Here is a 22256-nt window from a genome sequence, read left to right as displayed (position 1 = left end):
CGCGTTGCGACACCCACGGACTTCCACGGTGTGTTCCAAGAGCACGGCCGGCGTTGCAAGAATTCCCCAACACGTGCCGCGTACAGAAGACGCAAAGCAGAGCGCGGCGCACGTGCATGCAAGTATCGCCGAAGCTTTCACGGCGATTGCTTTTTCGGCGTCGTTTGTCAGCCAGAATGTTCAGCGAGAAATCATTCGACCTCTCCGAGGGCTGGTTTCGCGCTACCGAGCCGAACCATCTTTATCCGGCCCGTTAAAATGCGCCTGCACCGAGGAGAACCTTATCCACCCGCTTCTCCGCGAACAAATCTTCGACAAATCGATCGGAAACTGACGCTAAACTGACGCCGCCGCTATGACGCGCGGCGGCCTCCTTTTTTTCATGAAAACCTGGTCGAAATGTAATACGTTTTGCAATTACAAACGTTTGTCGAATAGGGCAATCTGTACAGTTGCTGCATACAGCGATTGACCTTCTGAACAATTCTTTTTCATAAAGAATTAGTGAATATAGGATGATCATTTCTTTTTTCACATTTTTTAGTTAATAATGGTAATAATACACAATATATTATTATTTTGGTAGCCCGGATATTTGTATATATTAACTCAATAACAACAGTAACAATTCATATTACTATTATTACGGCAGTAAAAAATCGTTACAGTACACGCATTGTATGCAATCGTGGCAGAGCTGTTATTTCAGAATACAAACAACATCCATTCATTTTAAACAACAGCAATTTCGAATGATTAATTCTTTCGTTATTTACCTCGAATACGAGTGTTTTATTTAACATCAACGGATCGATCTTTTTTACATCGCAAAAATGTCAGACAAAATGTTAGAATAAACCAGACACGGGGATAATAATTAGATCACCGTATAAATTCCACGAATCATTTGAGAATCATCTGAAATCATTATTAAAGAATAATTGCAGAGTAAAATAATATGTTACTTAAAATAATAATATCGGAAATAATATTATTTCAAAAATAATCACAGCCGTGGAAATAATTATGAAACACAATAGCGCGTGTTATTTAAAACAATACTCGAAGCTACGTCATTTCGAAAGTGGGATGGAAATAATTACGAAACAAAACACCGTATTATACGGAATAATATTTCGAACAATGTTACTGTAAACATGCCAGGGTCCGTTGTACAGCATCCGAGTATCAATTGAATTTTGGCCGGCGGGTGAGAGAAGGGAACGGCCCACGTGACCGCCTCGCACTACCGTTCCTTCAAAAAAATAAATCTTCGAAATACCGGTGGAACCAAATTCAACCAACCATCGGCCATTGGACGGCGCGCGAGGCAAATATATTCCGTGGCAAGTTTCGCCCAGCCACCGCGATCGGGATGGTAGATACAGCGAAAAATCCGATTATTGGTTTTTGGTCCATTTCCCCATTTTGCCTGAATATATAAAATTCACAGGAAAAAAGATCGACAACATTGCTGGGACCCGGGATACACGTGTGCCAAAATGTTTGCAGAGTTCTCTGTGGAAAATCGCGGCGATAATGAGTCAACCCTCTATGGGTCTGTGTAACTTTCAAGTCACAAGTCTACTATGTCGACAGTTTACCAAATAATTTTAGTTTTCTTACAGGATGCCGTATACGTCTTAACCCCTTGACATACAAATAAATTGCGCGTCGACGCGACTGTAGAATGCCATTTAATTTCGAAGAGGGTTCTTGACGTCACGGAGACGTCAAAGTCTACGATGACCCATGAAATGAATGATATCTCTCAAACTTCACTATATGTCAGGGGGTTAATTATCCTATAAATTCTCTGAGATAATTAATATCAATATCGATGACGACTGACAGGCTCCATCGAATTAAAATATCAAAGTAAATGCCTAGCAAGTTGCCTGTAGATAGACATTTAAGAAAAAAAATTCAGCCCATAAAGGATTAAACGGGGAAACGCCGTTGAGTCCTGAATTCTCATGGACGGCGGATCGTGAGACGCGATTATGCGAAATATGGATATGCGATGCGGAGGACTATGGAGTGTTGGAACGTTCCACTGATCACGCGGAATCTCGGAGGACGGTGGTCACCCTTGGCCGAGTTCGCTTTTATTCTTTCGTCGCACTTTACGTACGGAAAATGGTCGGGGAAAATTTCCGCGCGAACGGTGTCCGACGGAGGGAAAAGTGTTTCTGGGAAATTCTTCGGGGTTTATCCACGCGTGACTGCATTTAATTCCGAGGACGCGGAGAGAGCCGGGCGATCTAAAATCGCTGACCAACTTAACTGTCCAGTCGAACACCCGGGGATACCGGGATTGAAAAGTCCGTTGGAAAATCGAGGCGTCGCGAGCGAAAACATCTTCGCTGGAATTTTTGTTGTTAATCGTGTACGACGATCACCTTCCACTATTTTGCGATTACTTTTGTAATCGATGGGAAATGTGTTCCTGGTAGGTCGCGATCATTAATGGATACTATGACGAGCCTGTGAAGAACACATCTGTTCTGGATATTATTTCTTTCTTTTGAATCAATAAATAATGAGTAAAACATAATAATAAGTTAATAAATAATAACTGAAATATAATAGCAAGTAAATAGAAATGACAAGTAGAAAATAATAAATAGAAGATAATGACAAGTAAATAGAAATGATGAGTAGAAAATAATAAATAGAAGATAATAGCAAGTAAATAGAAATAGTAAGTAAAAAGTAATAAGAAAGAATAACTACAAAATAACAATTAAATATGAATGGCAAATAGAAGATAATGATGGAACATTGAATATATGAATTGTATACCGGGTGTTAAATATTTTTCGCAGGTCATAGAGCAAAGTTCCATTGTCGTGTTACAAAACGAAGGCAAGGTTCGACCATTCACTCCGTCCGTTATTTATTATTTTCCCTCGCCCACTGTCGCTCTCTCTCTCTCTCTCTCTCTCTCTCTCTCTCTCTCTCTCTCTCGTGACTCCGAAACTTTGCGACTCCCCACGGAATCGGTGTCCGTTTCCGGGAAGTTGCCGGATCACCCGGCAGGAAAGAGCAGTTTGACAACTCCCGAGCCTCCTCTGGAGACCCTATCCGCCATCGGGAAACACGAGACTCCGGGCTGGATACCGTTTATTAATGATAACCACGTTTCCGATCGATCCGGCCGCCGCGGCGCGACTTCTGCAACTTCCATGCAAATCTGCTCGGGCTAAGCCATCCCGATGAATTTTCCCGATTAATCGTCGACTGGAAAGTAACGTTTCCACATTTCCACAATGCTTCATATTGTTCACGACCATTTCGACGAACTTTACATGTTAAGAAAATTCAGCGTAGTCATTGAACAACGTCGAACTTTAAACAAACGCCTTCAAGCAGTTTCAAACATTTTTAGATATACTCAAATCTGCCCCAGATCTTGTCCTTTCAAACGAATTCTATATTTTAGGAAAATTCAACGCAGTTTCGAACGTCATCGAACTTTAAATAAACTTTTTCAAACAGTTTCAAACGTCTTCAGATATTCTCAAATCTGCCAAAGCCATCCCGATGAATTTTTCTGATTAATCGTCGACTGGAAAGTGACATTTCTACATTTCAACAATGCTCCACATTGTTCTTGTTCCTTCCAACAAAATATAAATTTGAAAAACTCAACACGGTCTTGGAACATCGTCGAACTTCATACAAACGTCTCCAAACGTCTTCAAACAGCTTGAAACGTCATCAAACGTCTTCAAATCTGATCTATTACCTCACAATACAGTACAATACTTTTCGCTCTTATCTTTATCATACGAGTCCAGGAGAATTCACTTTCACGCGAACGTGTCTTCTTATCTCGCTATTTAGGAAAAGTTGAACAACAACTCTCTATTATCCAAACTATTCCTGCAACCAAACAGATGAGACAATTGAATATTACCACGAGCCACAGCGTTCCTACCCAATCAAGCTCCCTCGTGTCAATGTCACCGTCGCATTGTCACTTCAAACACCGTCGAACCAAATTCGTCGCGGCTTTAAAGCGACGGTATATCGTCGTTCCCGCCTCTTTTCGGAAAGTTAACACTTTCCGCTGGTTTATCCGGCCCGGTAAACAAAACCATTGTTGCCAAAGTATCCGGTCGTAAAGTGGATTAAAACTATTTTCATTGTTTTTCGGAGGAAAAAAAAGGGGCAAGAGTGGATGGGGCACGGGCGAAGAAAAGATGGGGAAAAAGATGGGAGGAAGAAGGCGCGGGGGATGGATACACCGGAAACTCGTATTTCTCTTGGTTCCGTTCCAGCGAGAACCGCGGCCCCGGGAAGTTTCGCAATTAATAAGTAATTTCTCTCCACTTTATAGCGGGGAGGGTGGAGGCGGCCGGCGGCGGATGGGGTCGGTTGCGAGAGAAAGAGAGAGAGAGGGGGGGGGGGGGGGGCGCGTCGACTGTCATAAAAAGTTTCGACGCCCGTTTCTTTCGCTTCGATACGCCCGCGATGAAAAACAATAGAAATAAATATCGGGAGGTATCGTCGCGGAAATCGCCGGTGTATTTCATCGCGAACTAATTCCCCCTGTCCTCCGTGTCCCGGGGCTCGCGTTACATTTTTAAGCCGCCGCGCGAATCCTATCGATTACTATTATCGGGCCCGCTCGCCAATTAAAATCCCCCTTTCAACTAGAATTTTCCTACGCACAAAGAGCGTATTTTAAAATACCGTCTTTTTAAAATCGACGCTCGAACAATTCCGTCCATTTTATACCCGCGCGCCGATGTTCGTAATAAATCGCTAATCCCCGGCAGACGGTCATTAATTCACAGCCATAATCAAACAGTTCCTTCTTTCCGTAAGCCCGACAATGATTGGATAAATTCACGGGCGCGCGTACCAGAACGCTGTAAAACTGTATTAATTAATCGAACGAAATAATTAATTCGCGAAGAACGCGTTGCACGCGATTACAAAAGGCAGCGTACAGAGATTTGTGATGCGATTAAACAATGCGAATCTTTTGAAACTGTCGTACGAAGTTAATACGTTCTTTATTCGATAATTATGTTAATTAATTAATTAATTACTTTTACAGCATTACCGCGGACGCGTGAATTTATCCAGTCATCGTCGCTTGAAAAAAGCGTCGATTTGAAAAAAGAAATATTTAATTACAACTCGATTTTGCTATACACTGTACATATATATACATATATATAGTATAGTAAAAGTAGCCAAAGATATAATTATATTTAATCTCGTCGCTGAGGTATAGAAAGCCGCGTCAGTGATTTTCAATGCTCGGTGGCGTCGCGTTACGCGCGCGTCCGATCTATGGCTGTCTTATACTACTAGACGCGTGGCGCTGGAGAGAAAACGGTCCCCCTGATTATTCGTTAATGTTTGCGAGCCGCGTGGAAATGGTGAGCGCAACAAAAACCGTGGGGAGGCGATGGAAAACAGGTGAAACATGAAGTCAACGAGGAGAGCGTTTACACGTCGCCGGTTGGAATTGTATCGCGACAAACTTGTGCGTAAATCGAGTGCACAGTAGTGCAATTTACGCCGGGAACGTTTGAACCGGAGAATTAAAGCGACTTTCGAGAGCGGTATTTTGTTAACAAATCGCTGCTATCGGAGAAAGGTGGGAACCGCAAACGTGCTGGAAAACAGGCGCGTCGACAATTGACCGAAATTTATTTCGCTCGCTTGGACCGATCAACGCCTGTCCCATCAATCTTCAACGTTAAACGTCACGTCGCCACTGTTATCTCTTCATAACAATTGGAACGCTCCCACAATTTTTCAATGCTCTATAAATAAATAATGTACGCTGTACAGATCACGTACGTAATTTATTGGACAATCATTTCCTCGAGCGATCGACAATTACCGGGTTTATAAAAGTAATTGTAGAATACATTTTACTTCCACGCTCTCTAAAATTATTTTTTAAAATTCTTTTATATGTTTTCAAAGTTTATAGAACTTGTGGAATTTTTGTAATTTATGATCTACCATTTTCTCACCCGGTTGCCAATTATCAGATTCATGAAAAGTCTAATCGCTGAATTTATTTTAATTCTAGACTGGTTCTCCAAAATTACATTCTAAAGTCGTTTTGTAATTTTTAGAATTATATTAATTGTATGAATTATAGAACAATCTTTGATAATAATTTTATAAAACCTGTTCGAAATGAAAATATATTCGACAATCAGCATTTTTATAAGTCTGATGATTGAATAAGGAAATGATTATTGCGTAAATTATATGGACGTAATTTCTATAATATATGTAAATTACTTAAATTGTAAGTCAATTTTAGAAAATAATTTTAAGACTGTTTTACGATGTATAAAGGACGCAGAGCTCCTGACTAAGACGTGTCAAGTAGCGGAGCGAATGACAAGCGCAGGGACACGTGCGGCGGACACCTAAACACCTACAAAGACACCTCATATGACGGACAGTGTCACCTGTGCGGGGGGATATCGCGGAGACAGGACACCACCGAGAAGATGGACTCTCTCCCCGGGGATTGTTCATAAGTTATGGACGCATTAATTATAATGGAGAATCCACGTCCCAGTGTTTATTGACTTGACCTGGCTGCTAAAAGGGTTCGCCAACCCTTCCGCCATTTTCAACGCGAATTCCCAGATCCGTTTATTTTTTCAGCAAAATTTTCAAGATGAATAGTAAGTTCGTCGGAACTGGTTCTCTTTAAAAATTGCTTAAAAATATTCAACTCTGCATAATGTTACAAAAAAGTATATTATTTTACTTGGGAGAGTCTAAGGAATTGATATACGTAAGGATCATTCGCCTAACTTTTACGGTCGATACAGGAAAAATTCTCAAAATTGTTAATATATTCTCCCATGAATATTAAATTCGGCGGAACTGCTTCTCTTTAGAAATTGTTTAGAAATATTCAATTGGGCATAATGTTGCAAAAATATATACTATTATACTTACGAGAATCTACAGAATTGGTCTACCTAAGGATCATTCGCCTAACTCTTGCGATCTAGGCAGGAAAAACTTCCAAATTTGAAGATACTACCCTGCCTCGAAAACGTCTCAAAAACCACGGAGGGAGAAAGAAGCGGACGGGCGATCAGGAAGACAAAGTGCGCCTATAAAATATCGTTTAGAATTCGCCGGGACCCCCGCAGGTAAGGAGCAGGCCGGGTAAAAGTTAACCGCGGCGCTTTTGTGCGCGAGAAAGAAAGAAAAAAAGGAAGCGAGAGCGCGCGCGGCCGGTCCCCGCGGAGCGAAATTATGAAAATATTAAGGGTACGGCAAGCCACTCGTTAAAAAGTAATTGCGCGAACTGCTCCGCAATAACTGAATATGGAAGAGCGAACTCCGGGATTCACGCGCGGATCCAAAGAGCGCGCGGACCTGCTTTCTTTAGCGGCCGCGACTGAAAATTACCGCGCCGCTTGGTTTTCATATATTCAACCCCCGGCAGTAGACGTAGAAACCACGGCTCCCTTAGTTACAAGGAACTACCCGCCCGCCATTTTCTCTTCCACCTCTATCACCGCCGCGCCGACCTCCTATCCCCCTCCCCCTTCTCGTTTTGTTTTAATACTAATTTCAGCGCGGAAGCGTAGAAAAAACGATATCGCTGGAAAACGTAACCCAAGGAACGCAACCCGTCCGACAGGCTCTCTTTCTTTGATGTTAACATGGTATTCAGTTACGAACAGATTGCTCCACCCCCGACCCCCGCCGCTCTCCTCTGTCCACGCACCTTTTTTCGGGTGGTGCGCGCCCGCATAATTGTAGAACTGAAATTCCCCCTCGGCCTCGGATTCTAATACCGGGATCCCGTTACCCCTCCCCCGCGGCCGCCGCGAAAAATCCCCGCCCGAAGTTCCCACGACCACAACAATCACTCACGGTCGACAATGGGCCTGTTTTTTTTCGGTTATTTGAATTTTTTCGAACGGCGGCATGCAGTCGCGGCATGTATCGGGAAAAGTTCCTTTCCCGATTCGTTTCGAGCGAGCGCCGGCCGGAGAAATTTTGCCGAATTTTTTCGCGTGACTCGGGGCTTTGCGCAAACGCTCGCAAACCGGCAGCGGGTTCGCGTATGAAAATGTAATTCGACCCGTAATGTTTCATAGAATGTTTCGGCGCGGTTCGTGTCGCGCAGGAATTTACGGAACGAACTGTTTTAAACCTTTCAACGACATTTAAGTTTGCACAAACCTTTGATATATTTTGCTGGGAGTTCATTAGAGAAGTTTCATCGAGCAAAGTTTTGATTCATATAATTATATAAAAGCACTGATGAAAGAGAATGTTAAAACATTGTTCCGAGTCACTTAGGTTTGCACAAACGTTCATAATTTAGTGATATATTTTCTGAGAACTTGATTAGTGAAATTTTATTGAGTATAGTCTCGATTAGCATCATTTCATGGAATAATTGATGCATGAAGCGTGTGTTCAAGATTGTACAAGACTTTTTCGTAGAATTCAAGTTTGCAGAAACCTCGGCAAACTCCTGAAACGTTTCTCCGTTGGTTTAATTAGCTTCCAAGTAGTTTTCGCGATGAAATATCACATTTGATCGACTTACCGCATTATTGGCGTGCGTTTGATCCGTTTTGAGCTCCCGGTGATTGCTGAATTGGACGTAGACTATTCTGCCACGGAGCTGGGCGATGCAAGTGCCGTAGTAACCCACCATCGTTGCTGCAGAATTCTCATCCGCCAGTTCCAAAAACGCCTGCAACAAAAAGGAAGGTTGTTACGGTCGGTTGGCTACCGAATAAAATCAGGTTTTGACAAGCATGACGCTGGTACGTGCACGCTCGCAAAAAAGAATTATTCCGACGCGGCGCATGACGGACGACGTTTGCCGACATCATTCCCCGGAAAAGTAGTTTCGAAATTTTTCGACCGCCTGGCTGTCGTCCGATTAAAATGTCCGCTCTGCCGTTCGAGTTCTAATTGGAAAAAATTGGTCGAATCGTATCGAGTGGCAATGTTGCTCGAAATGATTTTAACTTCCGAAACGGTTCGGGGACTTTTTGAAATGCAAACGACGCCCCGTGCACCCGACGAGCTTCTTCGCGTACCGGCTATCACGGAATCCAAATATTAATACAGAATTATCTCTGTAATTGAGTTCCCGCGTACCCGGAGGTTCTCCGGCCGACCTCTCGCAATATTTTCCACGGTAATGTGTAAATCTTGTGCGCGATACTACGCCCCACGAAGATATTCATCAAGTATTTGACTAATTTAAGCAAATCTTCAAACACTCCGCATTTCAACCAACCCTCGACGCAGTGCCGCCACTTCGCGAATTTTTTTCGGCGAAACTGCGCAACCTACGCTCGCGAAAAAATTCATGGTCGTAGATTAAGCATGCATTAACAACTGTGGAAAGTATCGTTGGGATACTTCGTCTGGTTTGTTAAAAAAAAAAGTTCCCCATCGCAAATTCACAAAACGATGTAAATCAGGATAAGTAGAAGTTTCTAATTATGCCAGATATGGTCGCGAAAAAATTCGTGGATATGGACTAAATATGCATAAACAACTGTGAAAAGTTTCGCTGAGATACTTCGTCTGGTTCGTTTAAAAAGAATTTCCAAAGTTCATCATCGCGAATTCACAAAACGATGTACATCGGGTAGAATTCCATAGCGACTTTCAGGGCTCAATTAGGATAACACGAAGTTTTTAATTATGCCAGATATGCTTGCGAGAAAAATCGTGGATATGGACAAAATATGCATAAACAACTGTGAAAAGTTTCGTTGAGATACTTCGTCTGGTTTGTTGAAAAAAAAATCCTAAATTTCAGCATCGCGAATTCACGAAATTATGCATATTCTTTCGTCCGAATTTTTCGATAAATTTCCGACCGCCGAAATGCGACCACGAAACGAGCAAGACGACGGAATAATAAGAAGACAGAAATTGCTGAAAGAAGCTGCCGCAGGAATTATAAATTTATGGAATAATTACAAAAATAATCGAGAAAATAATTAGTGAAGGCGTAGAAGTATCTAATTCGGCAACATGCGATCGAGTAAAAAATTCAGCATCGCCATCGGTCTCGCCCGCGCCCAGAATTTCTTCCGTGTACCTATATATTCACCGTGATCCATTCGAATCGGCGCGCCGCGACGGCCGGAGAAAGGCAACGTTGCATCTGCATCGTGCCTCTGATCCACTTCCTCCCCCATCCCGGCCCGCCACGCTCACCCCCGCGCCATATTTCTTTTTTCAGTTCGAATCAATATTGCTTTAAGGGTAGAACGTCGCGCGCGGTGACTGGTGCCGGGGCAATTTCTCGCGTCTCATATTTACCGATTCAATGGCTTATTATTTGGCCACCAGAGCTCGCTGCCCCTCCGCAGCCCCGTTCTCCACCCCCCCCCCCCCCCCGATTCCATCCCTTTGAAGAAACAAGAAATAGAAACGGAACGGGGTGTTTTCGGGAGGGGCGGAGGGTGCCGGTACAAAAGATTCCAAAATATCGGGGGGTTAGCTGCGCTCGTGTTTACAAAGAACGACAGAACCCGAAGGGGTTGAACACTTAAGGCGGTCGAAAAGGAATTTCATAAAGAACATTTGCTCCTCCGGGAACTTTCCGACAAAAGATCTGCGCTGCAGAACGCAGGAGTGGCGGTTCAGTGTCGGAATTATTTTATTATTAATTGTCTGTGGATATTTATGCATTTATCTGAACCATGGGACGAGCTTCCAGAGAAACTTCAAGCAAATTTAATTGGACGATTGAGGAAGGAATATGAGTCACATGTGATTTATTGGACGAGAAAGAGTTATATTTTTATGTAAGAATTATATTTGTATACATATTTATTTATGAGGAAGGGTAGATTGTCTATTTTTTAGTATCCATGTCGGACACAGCATTCATACAGAGCATTTATGTAGATTATTGATTTCTATATGTATATGTAAATTATTTATTTGTATATGTATATTTTAAAGACTAAATAGCCGAGGATTTTGTGTTCAAATAAATTAAGAAATATTGATAACTGATAACATGTTTTAGGGCTTCTATAGGTTATTGCGTTCTAGTGGCTTCACTGGAATAAAATTATATGTTTTTAGAAATGGGCATAGGTCATTTCTAAAATACAATCGAATCATATATCAAATATTTTTACTTTCTACTTGCAGCATTTTCGAAGATTAATTAAAGGCTTCCACGAAGAAATTACAAGATAAATATAATATTTAACAAGTTCCTTAAATAGGTGTAAAATTACATGGAATACAGTAAATACTTCATTGTTATATTAATTCAATAAATACCTCATAGATATTTCATTCATTATGAAATTATCTTAAGCAAGAAGAGAATACCGAATTCGATATAAAAAATTATACTCTTCTATCTAAATAAATTTTAACTAATTCGAGGATTATCAAAAAAACATGCCAAATTATTATTTCTCATTACAAAAAAACAATTTTGACAAATATTATTAAAACACGGGATTTCCGAAGATCAAAGGAGCTTGGAATTTGCACTTCGACAACGTGAATTTGATATATCTCCCAAAAAAGTAGAAACAAAATTTGATTCTTCTGTTACTAAAATCCATAAATAACTATAGCTGAGATCATAGGAGAATCAAAAATTGCATAATTCTTCAAGCAAAATTATTAACAATACAGCAGTGCTAATCAGCTTAGTGCTATAAAAGAGATCGTAGCACAAAGTGTTAGCACGTTAAAAAATCGACAGCACGATCTTCGTTCGTCGATGTAATCCCAATGATAACAGCAGGTTCGCCGAACCGCTCGGAAGAAAAATCATTCCGTCGTTTGGCAAAAACGCGGATCAGAAGGGGCTTCATTAGTTCGGGATCGAAATTTCGCCGGGAGCGTGAACGGCCGCCGAAAAACGTGTAGTTTGTTTGCGGAAATCGAGTTTGACGGGACGAACGATCATTCATTCGCATTTCCATGGGGGGTCATCATTCTGCAGGGGTCGGGTCGCGCCACCTTGCGCCCACGACCAAACGCGACACACGCAAGCACACAGAGACAGAAAGAGAGAGAGAGAGAGAGAGAGAGAGAGAGAGAGAGAGAGAGAGACGTCGCAACGCGCGCGCAACGCCGAGCGAGAACGGGAGAAGCGTACACGAACGAGCGGAAATCGGTGCAGGATGGAAAATTCGAGCGTAGGCGTGGGGAAACGCGAAAACGCACGCACACAGAAGCCGGAATAATGTCGCGGCCGGACCGACCGTCCTGAATATAACGGCGTTAACTCCGTTTCCAGCGCTAATGACGCATAGAACCGCGCAATTGGGTTTTCGTCCAAATGGAGGGAAATTCTCTGCGCGGATTTCTGCCGAGGATACGATGTCCTTATGTCAACCCCACGCGTGCCGCGCCGCGGGGCCTGCCAAAGGGGGAGGAGGGAGGAGGGAGGAGGGAGGAGGAGGGCCTCGCTGAATCGACGAATGACCGTGCTATTGTTTGCCGATTAAACTCGTACTGCGATATTCGTGAAAATGATCTATTCACGCACGGGATCCCCGGTTGAAACGAGGTGAAATGAGACGGGTCCTGTGTTCCCACCCGCCGCGACGAATTTTCGTGGATACGTACACCCCCGGCCAAGAGTACAGTCGAAACTCGGCAACGCGGTAACTCGATTATCTAGAAAACCTTTATAAGGCGAAAAATGTTGATGTAAGAGGTGTTGTAGATCGAGGTAAAGCTTCCTTTAGCGCGAATTATTTTCAACTAATTCGAATGCATTTGTGAATTATTTAATCATTGTTACTAGAGTTTTGGATAGCGTTATGATGAATTTTGTATAGTATTATTCTTAAAAGCCTTTTTTATGCACAGTATATATTATATATGTGTATACTAAATTGTACTTAAAAGGCAAAGTAATATATTCTAAAATTTCTTTCACACAATGACTATTGAACACACCCTCGACAACAAAGTACAAAAATTGCCCAGAAAAATCATCATAATCCTACCCATTGCACTATAATAACGAATCAAACTCGTGACGAAGATTTCTCTTAATACTTATTTCCTCTAAATTTAAACAAAATTTGATCCTCCTCTCATCAAAGTCTATAAACAAAATTACACGAAGATATACAAGAAATAAAAACATTAATCCATAAAACTGTGAAAGATATCCTACTGCAAAGGGTTAACAAATCAGCAGCCGAGGCAGTATCTGTAACTATTACAGTCTCGAAAGCAAGATTGCAAAAATGAAAGCAACTTAAATTGAAATTAAAAATAATTGAAAAAACTCGCCGAGACCTTGCGTTTCGATTAATTTTACAAACACGTAAATAATTACAGTTCCCGAAGTCGGCGTAAAGTCGTGATCCGGTCGAGAACGGAGTCTCTCGTCCGACGTAATTTCGCGATCAAAGAGCGCCAGACGTGGATCTCTCGCCGGCAAATAATTTCCGAAACGAACTGCGAGTCCCGTGTGCGAGAGGATTAATTAAAAATCGACGGCAGTAGGACCTCGGTGTTTTCGAGTTCGCTTCCCCCCTTGTTAGTGAAAAAAGAAAAGAGAGAAAATGTGGTAGAAGGGAGAGAACCGTTCCGCGCAGACGAAGTTCCCGGACGAGTGTACCGAAGAAACATTGCTGCTTTCGAAACAGTTTCCCAGCGCCGCCGGTTGGAAGTCCGCGGAGAATTTCACCGCGCGTGAATAAATTTTGATCGAGCGTCCAGAAAGGAGCTGCGAACAAGGAGGAAAACACAGACGCCCCGGCGGAGGAGCGCCGGAGGACGAAAAGAGATCCTCTTTCCGCGTCCTCGAGGACAGGAGCGGCTTTCCTCCTTGATCCTTTGGGACGAGCTGTCCTACGAAACTCCCGTTGCATTTGTATACGTTGGCCACGCGCGTCTGCATACACGTGTCTCATATTTGCTTATCTTCCCATTGTACGGTTTTCGCTGCTACGAAGATCAAACGTTTACTGCTGCGAACGACAACTTTTATTCGGAGCTATTTTTACCGGAAACTTTATCGCGCGTATTCTACTCGCGCTGCAAATATTTATCCCTGCTGGGAAGTGGGGCAAATCACCTTGCCGTAGACTTATTTACTTCGATGGTTTTTTAAGTAACGATGTCGAAATAATTTGATAGATTATGGACGGCAAAAATTTCTTAACAAATACTTGATTGCTAATCTATGATTGTTAAATAGACCTGTTAATGTTCTTTGTACTTATACATCGCGTACGATACGGTACAATAAAATAGATAAAATAAAATAAAAGTAAATTAAAATAAATTAAAAGTAAATTAAAATAAATTAAAATGAATTAAATTAAATAGAATAAATTAATTTCAAATAGAATACAATAACTCCTCCAACACAAATAAACTTCTCACATTATACCAACCATAATAATTTAATAAATTATGAACGAGATTACCGAAGCTTTCGTAAGGAACCTTTCAACAAATTCATAACTCTTAACCCTCCATTTTTAAAAAATTATTAAGAAGATCGAACCTCTAGATAAAACATTAAAACACCTCGAAACACAATAAACCAGCCAGTAAACAAATATAGAATATTACCGACTTTTCGCTACACGTCCCCTAGGAAATGATCGAAGCCCGCGTTAGCGAAGGAAGGCGCTGCTTAATCATCCACGAACCCTTCCAAGGGAGGGACAATTGTTCCACAGGAGTGGACGGTTGCGGGATTCGTGCCGACTGATGGTGTACAGTGGTGCGAGGGGTTGATCGGCGTGTGGTCGCGTGTAAAAAGCCGTTTCCTCGATCTTAAGGTCCCGTCGCGTCCAGACGGTATTCCCACCCGAATCGTGATCCCGGATTACCACACGTAGTCCCCTTCTACACTTTCGCCCTTGCCCCACCGCAATCTTCTCATCCCGGCAGCGGCGGAGCTACCGCATTCACCTTACGACGGCCATAAAGACGTTATTGGATCGAATTCCCGTGCCACGCCGTAAACAACCCCCACGGCCGCAGCCCCCGCGCGGCATCCACCCCGTGGCCCCCGCTTCCACACACGGTGTTTACCGACACACGACCGCGGGAGTCATCGATACAACGCCGACTTAATCATTTGTTTCGAAAGCGCAGCGCGAACTTCCACCGATGAACATCGACCCTTAAAATTCTAAGGGAGTCGAAGTAATGGAAACTGTGCTTATAACAGTGTGACGAGCTTTCATAACAATAATAATGACATCATACAGTGTGAAAAGCCCTAATAATAGTAATGATGGTATATAATAGTATGACAAGCTTTGATAATAATAATAATGGTATGTGACAGTGTAACAACCCCGAATAATAATAGTAATGGTATATAACAGTGTAACAACCCTTAATAATAATGATGGTATATGACAATGTAACATTATTACCGTAAAGAGTAGCGAATTGTAAGAAAAATAAATGTTGAAATTAAAAATTTATTTAAACTTTTGCACTCGAAACCACTTAAATATAGATCTAAAATAGTTATTGTATTGTTATTATTGTATTTTAGGCATAACCTCGTGACTCGAGCAACATTCGTTAAGCTTCCAACATTTTAACCCTTTGCACTCGAGCTATTTCAACTGTAAATAAAAAATGACTGTTCTATCTTATAGTAGCTAATAGTATATTATTATTAACAATATTAATAGTATAAGAATTATTTTGAAACATAGTAGAACAAGTTTATTTCTGCCTCAGAGTCAAGCGTTCGACTGCAAAGGGTTAATTTCCCAATTTTTCGATGCCTAAATCCAGACATTCTCCCGCGTTTTTATATGCTGTAACTTTGTAAGTTGATTTCAGCGGACATTAGCGAGAAGCTTCGATAAAAATGTGTTCTCTTAGCTACCGCCACGGGGGTCTGCAATTTCTGACGTCACGGTCTCCGCGGCAATGATTTTTGTCTTACGTGCCGCACCGGGAAAATACGAGACTGAATGCCTATAAATTATTCCTGGGAACACCTTGTACCTATACACGTAACCGTATCCACAAAATAATAATCGCCCCAATGCCACCCCCTTGTGGTGATTTACGAGCCCATAAACGCGGCCCGCACCCTTGTAATGGGGTTGGTTACCGCGAGGGATATCCACGCCTCTACGATTATCGTCATGCCATCCATTCTTTCGGTGATTGTACATTCTTGAGGCGCACGTCATTGTCTTCCCTGTTTTTCTTGCTCTTCGCGGAAATATTAGCAAGAACGTCGACGTAATTATGACAAAGACAAGTGGAGAACATCGTCGCCGTCGTCGTCGTGAAGAGGCGTCCGCGAAGTTTCGTGTCGATCGGACGATTGAGTCACGAAAATTTCTATGGCGAAGGAATTGCTATACCCTCGACATATTTTTTAACTTACTATTTATTATTCAAATATTCTACGTTGTTACTGTATACAATTAACCCGTTGCCTTTATAGTATAGTGGCCGACTCGTTATGAAGATTTGGAATATGATCTATTAACCCTTTGCACTCGTATGGTGACTCCTGTGGTTCTACTAAAAAATGTTATATTATGTCATAAAATGAATTGGCATTATCAGGTTTGTTCATATTTAAGAGATTGCTAAAAATGTAACTTTAATATGAATAATAACACTCTATTTCGTACACATAAACTACACAAAATCATATAAAATAGAACGGGTCAGAAAAGCTAATTAAAATCGTTTCTAGTGCAGAGTTAAGAATAAATAAAATTTTGTTTATTCTACTTAATCTCGTATATTAAAAATCACTGTTAGTTCGTTATAAACTTCATACAACTATAACGGATTAAAATGTCGAAAGGCTCGCACCGTAATGGATATAAACATTTTATCTTACACAGGAATTTATTTAGTAACAAAGGATAGCCAAGGTAGTTGCGGAATAAATTGCAGCGCAAGGGGTTAATACTCGTCTCAGTGTCATTACTGTGACTGGTAGTCACGGTCATGTAGTCACATGACTGCGGATTTCACATAAATAACAAACACGATTAAATCAGGCGGGACAAAGTAAAACAACATTTAAAGAATTTAAAAATACTGTCGCATTATTTCCAACTGAATAAAACAAACGGATGATGCAAGAAACATTTATGCAGCTTTTGTTATCTTGCAACGAGTGCAGATTTTATTGTGCATAAAAATCCACGGTCCAGTTGTCGTGATCATTATTATTATTATTATTATTACGAATATTATTATGATCCTTATTATTATTATTCTCATTATTCTTATTTATATTATTATTATTCTGATTATTGTTACTAAACATTTTCGTCCTCGTACAGCCGCCGCCATTACGCTTTCAGCAACAAAGGGTTCCGCGGGTTCGCGCAAATTGAATTAAACGAAAATAATTCTGGACTCGAAAGCGGCACGATGATTTGTGGGTCGTGGGCGACGGTAATAATGCGGCGGCCCTCCGTTTTCACGATTGATGGAAAACGTAAGCGTCCGGCGGCGTCTCGGAGCAAGGCCGGGAATTAATGGCGGGGGTAAGGAGGAGTTATTTCTGATTTAAATAAACTCTCAAGATCTCGTCTTCCAGTCGACGATCCGAACGAGGACCGGGGGTTGTTTGCTCGAGGATGACGGTGCGACGAGGAGGGGTCGGTGGGTGGCTGGGGAGCATGAATGTAATTTATCCGAGCTATAAGGGATGCGAAACGGGTTTCCTGGAACTACGTTTGAACTCGTCCACCCTGTCACTCCCCCTTCGTTCTCCTTCAATTTCTCCCTCTCTCTCTCGCTCACTCTTTTCCTCCCTCTCTCGCTCTCGATCTATCTCTACCATCTCTCTCTCTCTCTCTCTCTCTCTCTCTCTCTCTCTCTCTCTCTCTCGTTTTTTTGTCTGCGAGTCCGTTTAAACGAGGGACGCTACCAAAGAGGGGCAGAGGGATGGAGGAGGCGACGGGGGTTGTTAACGTAGAAGCTCCGGTGAATCAAAGAAATATTATATCATTAATACAGACCCCAGGGTGCAATGGGGCCGAGGAGTGTCTGCGTGGAGTTTCTCAACCCCGTGGTATCCCCCGACCCACCCCTTCCTCCTTCGCCGGCATTGCCACAGCTCGCCAAGGAGAGAGCTGGCAGAGCCTCGCGAATATATATCTTGATAATTTGACGGGGCTTATGTACCGGGCGGTAACCATTGTTTACGACTTATAGGTTCGTTCATTCATGGTTTATGAGGCTAAGTGAAGAATTCAGAGCGGCGGCGCGCAGCCACGGGGCTCGAACCTATTCCGCCATTGTCGTCCGTCTATCCCCGCGCGCCGCCGTCGTCGGTTCGCGCGGAAACGCGAGAACGGATTTTCACGGGGAAAATATTTTCGACGAAAAAAAAAAAATTTAATTGATTGAGACGTTGATGCGCGAATTAACCATCGCCGTCACCGCCGCGCGGCAACGGCGTTTCACACCGCCCCGCCTCTCCCCGTTTTCATTTCCCGTGTCCGGTCACGGATCAAATTTTCCCGAAAAATTAATAAACACCCCAAAGGCTAAGAGGATTACCTCAGTTCCAGTTAAAGCTCGTGTTTCCATGAGTCTACAATACCGTTGCCGCCACGCGGCTGTTCCCATGCGTACAAAACTCGATCCCCGCATTATGGTCCCCGGCGAACGAAGCTGCTTATAACATAGCGTTCCCGGGGATCGTCCATGTTTATTTTGCAAAATGTTTGCCGCGGCCGCGGGCCACAAAAGAAAAATTCAATGGGACGGCGATCCCGGGCTCGGTCCGCCATTTTTTCAGAAAACCAATGCAGCGGAGAACCTGTGATCGGGGAAACGGCGCTGTCCGGATAATCAAAATTCTACCGTGGCGCGCTGTCTGTAGAAAATTATCTACACATTTTCCGAGCGTAATCTAGGCTTTTATTATTTCTGATTGGCTTGATTAAATTCCTGCGATTGTTTATTAATAGAAGCAGAGACAGAAGTTTCTCAGTTACCAGAAACTCGTAACTTGGCAGATTTCGTAACCAAGATTTAGTTGTCTGTAGAAAGTTTAAAAAATTGTTGCCGTTATTGTTACTACGACAGATTTGTATATTGAAGTTTTCTCTTTCCAATGAGCTATATAACTTTGAGCTACCATTTCTCTGAGCCGTTTTATTCTTTTGCGAATAAGAAGTGTGCGATGGGGCGTATGAAGTTATGTCGAATGCACTATAGGATTTTACATGAGCGAAATTGCTTCACTTTACTATTAAGTAAAACAGCTCGAAAAAATCGTATAACCATTTTGAACTACTCGTCAGAAGGAGGAGACTTTGTTCTTGAAATCTGTGCAAGTTTCATTACCGTAAACCATTTTTCAATGAATTTAGAGACTTTTGAATTTCCCCCATTTTTAAGCAAAATGATACTCAGATTCCGACCTGGAGCAATAGAAGAAATTGCTTAACAGAAAATCAACTATATTCAGCAAAAGTAGAAAGTTCAAGCTTTAAAATGAGTTAAATTGCATCGCCGTAGTATTTTCTCTGTAAAAATTACGAAACTTTGAATATCATTGATTTCGCGAAAGTTAGGGATTTACTCGATCGGACAGGTTCCTCGCATTTGATCCACGACACGGCAAAGAAGAATCATAGATCATGTTACAAGAGGTGGTTGGAAAGGGTAGAATTCGCTCTTCAAATCCATCGCAGTTTACTGTTTGGGAGAAATGTTTCAGTGATTTTAGAGGCATTGAAAGATGTCTGAATCTCCGGATTCCAGCTCACCGTGTGGCGGGGCGAAGAACTGAATGGTACGCGGCCAGTTTATTGTTTACCGGTTCCCAGGTTGGCGAGGGAATCCGAAGAATACAGACAGGAAGGGCGGAGGGCGGAGGGGGAAAAGAGGGCGGAAAGAGCCTGTTCCGAGAGATGCCACTCGAGGAATTAAATTGTGTTCCTGCGCCCACTCCGCTCCCCCTCTCGTTTCCGGCCTCGCTCTCTCGCTTGGTTCCTCGGGGGTTGCGGAGAACACACTCGCGTCCGTTCCACGCGACTCGGCTCGGTCTCGAAACTCGATAATGGGTGCTAATTAATTAATCGAACCAATGGAGTCACCCATGCGTCCCCCCGGGAGCCCGGCATATCAGGGGCTCAACCCGCGGAACTCGCTTCCGCCGAGAAGATCGTTCCGACGAAATATCTGGCAACGGACTTGCATTAAAAATACACCGATGCACTGTTAAATTTACGTCATGAAAATTCTCACGAAAGTTTACTAGATTTATAGAATACAACATGATCAATCACCAAATAACATATCGCTTCGGCGTTCCTCCAAAATATAAATAACAAGTAATATACTCAAAGCGATCGAGTTATTTTGGTCACCCGGTATAAAGATCTCCGAGGAACGTGGTCCGAATTACGTCGTGTTCGGACTCGTTTTAATCGGAACAAGCGCGGCTGTCCATTGGTGCTATTGGTTCGTGTAGATTTAATTGCGTGCCGGTGTATATATTTATTTACAAAATAAATTCCATTTGGTTGGGGTGAGTATTACGATAAGAAAACAATTGCGGACATTGCATCGTCGGGGACCTCTTCGAGCGAGAAGCAGTCGGAGAAGCGTTGTCGTCGAAAGGGGGACAGAACCGTGAGCCGGAGAGTGGTGCATGATCGGCTTTTCGACTTCCCATGACTTTTTTTTGACGGATGATGGAGTGCGGCCGGAGGCACGTGAACTAGCGTCGGCGGTAAAAAGAGAAAGAACGAGGAAATTGGAGGGAAAGGCGGTAAGGTCAGCCCGGGAGAGTTTTCACCAAGGGCTTTTCTGTGGCTTCGATTCCCATTGGCCAACTGTGAGACAGCATTTTCCCTTTTCCCCCAGGGGGGAAAGGCTCTTTCCCGTCCTGTCTTATTCCCCGCGTTTTTCACTTTCTCTTGTTCGCCCCGGCCCGGTTTCGCCGCCGATCTATCCGCGGAACTTTCGACCGAACTTTTTCATCCGGGCTACTGGCTTCCTTTTCGACCGGGGCTCCTTCGCCCGTGCTACTTAGATTCGAATCCTCTGTCAAATCCTTAGCCGAGTGCGTATCTCTCTCGGCTGCTTCAACGTTAACACTTATCGCTGTAACAACTTGTCGGAATCGTGACTCAGATTTCACAAGTAGTCTGCTAAATGTAAACCTTATTTGCTTCCCTTCGAATCCAAACGAAATTCGACTCTTCTGTTATCAAAGTTTAAGAATTAAAGAGAATTAAGACGTAGGCTTATTCCTTGAATTATTTTAAACAAATTTTTCCTTAGCAAGAATCTTCTCCGTGGCTCCGTTAACGAGTTCTTGACGAAAAAACAAATGACCAATTGGATAACGAGGGTGGGGCGCTAACGGCGCTCGTACCGCGATTGGTCCGCGTTTTTCTTTAATAACTCGCGAACGAAGCGGCGGAGAAAGTTTCCGGAGAGGAAAAAGCTTCCACGAATCCCCCCAGGAATCTCCCTTCCAAAAGGCTCCAGTTTTTGAACACTTTAATCGATATATATATGTACGATTGAAGTGACATGAGTATTATCAATACACGAATAAAGTATATACTTTAGGGAAATATAATTTGGAAATAATTCGAGTCTGTTGCGATCACGATCGCAAGATGCTTCCAGTAGCGAGCGAATCTTCGCGGCAGACCGGATTCCCTTCAGGTGAGCCTTTGTCCATCGAGAGTTTGCTCGAGTTTCACGCGGCGGAGAAACAGGGTAGCCGCAGCGCAGGCGACATCGTGTCGGCGGATCAATCCCGGTCCAGGCTAACTTTTCAATTTTCTGTCGTCCAACTTGATGCCCGTGCAACACATGCACATGCAGACGATGCGGCATCGGATGCGCGCGCCACGACGCCGTGCACCACGGACGTACGCGCGCGTGTGTGTGTGTGTGTGTGTGGGTGGGTGGGTGTGTGAGTGTTGCTCAATTTCCTCAGTGACGAGCCGGCCGACTACCTGTAGACGGATCGATTTATCACGGTCTATAATTGAACGGAAGCAATTTATTAATCGGCCTCGCGCCCCGAGATCGATTATACGCCGCTGAACACAGACGGCGATTCTTTTATTCCGGCTTCGTGGCCCCCGGGGGCCGGTTCGGGGAACCCGAAAATAGGACCCGGCCTAATTTCGATTCGACAGAGAGAAACGTTCCTTTTGACCCGCTTTTGTTACGCCTGCTACCACGGAATCGCCGAGATTTATGATACACCGGGTTTGTTGCCCTCGCGAGCCGGGCCGGGGGGGGGGGGGGGGGGGGGG

General features: G+C 43.1%; 1 protein-coding gene across 6 annotated transcripts in view; it reads right to left on the bottom strand.

The window, feature by feature from the left end:
• Heph (polypyrimidine tract-binding protein 1 heph) overlaps window positions 1–22256 on the bottom strand; it is a 504094-nt gene that overhangs the window by 86565 nt on the left and 395273 nt on the right. For all 6 annotated transcript variants that reach the window (XM_078187514.1, XM_078187508.1, XM_078187509.1 and 3 more), the window contains one exon: window positions 8576–8725. In XM_078187514.1, the coding sequence (XP_078043640.1) occupies window positions 8576–8725 (150 nt within the window). The remainder of the gene's footprint in view (window positions 1–8575; window positions 8726–22256) is intronic.

This window comes from Augochlora pura, chromosome 7 (genome assembly GCF_028453695.1).
Source record: "Augochlora pura isolate Apur16 chromosome 7, APUR_v2.2.1, whole genome shotgun sequence".
NCBI classification, from domain to species: Eukaryota; Metazoa; Arthropoda; class Insecta; order Hymenoptera; family Halictidae; genus Augochlora; species Augochlora pura.
Note: the sequence above shows the minus strand (reverse complement) of the source record. Positions and strands in the feature narration are given on the sequence as shown.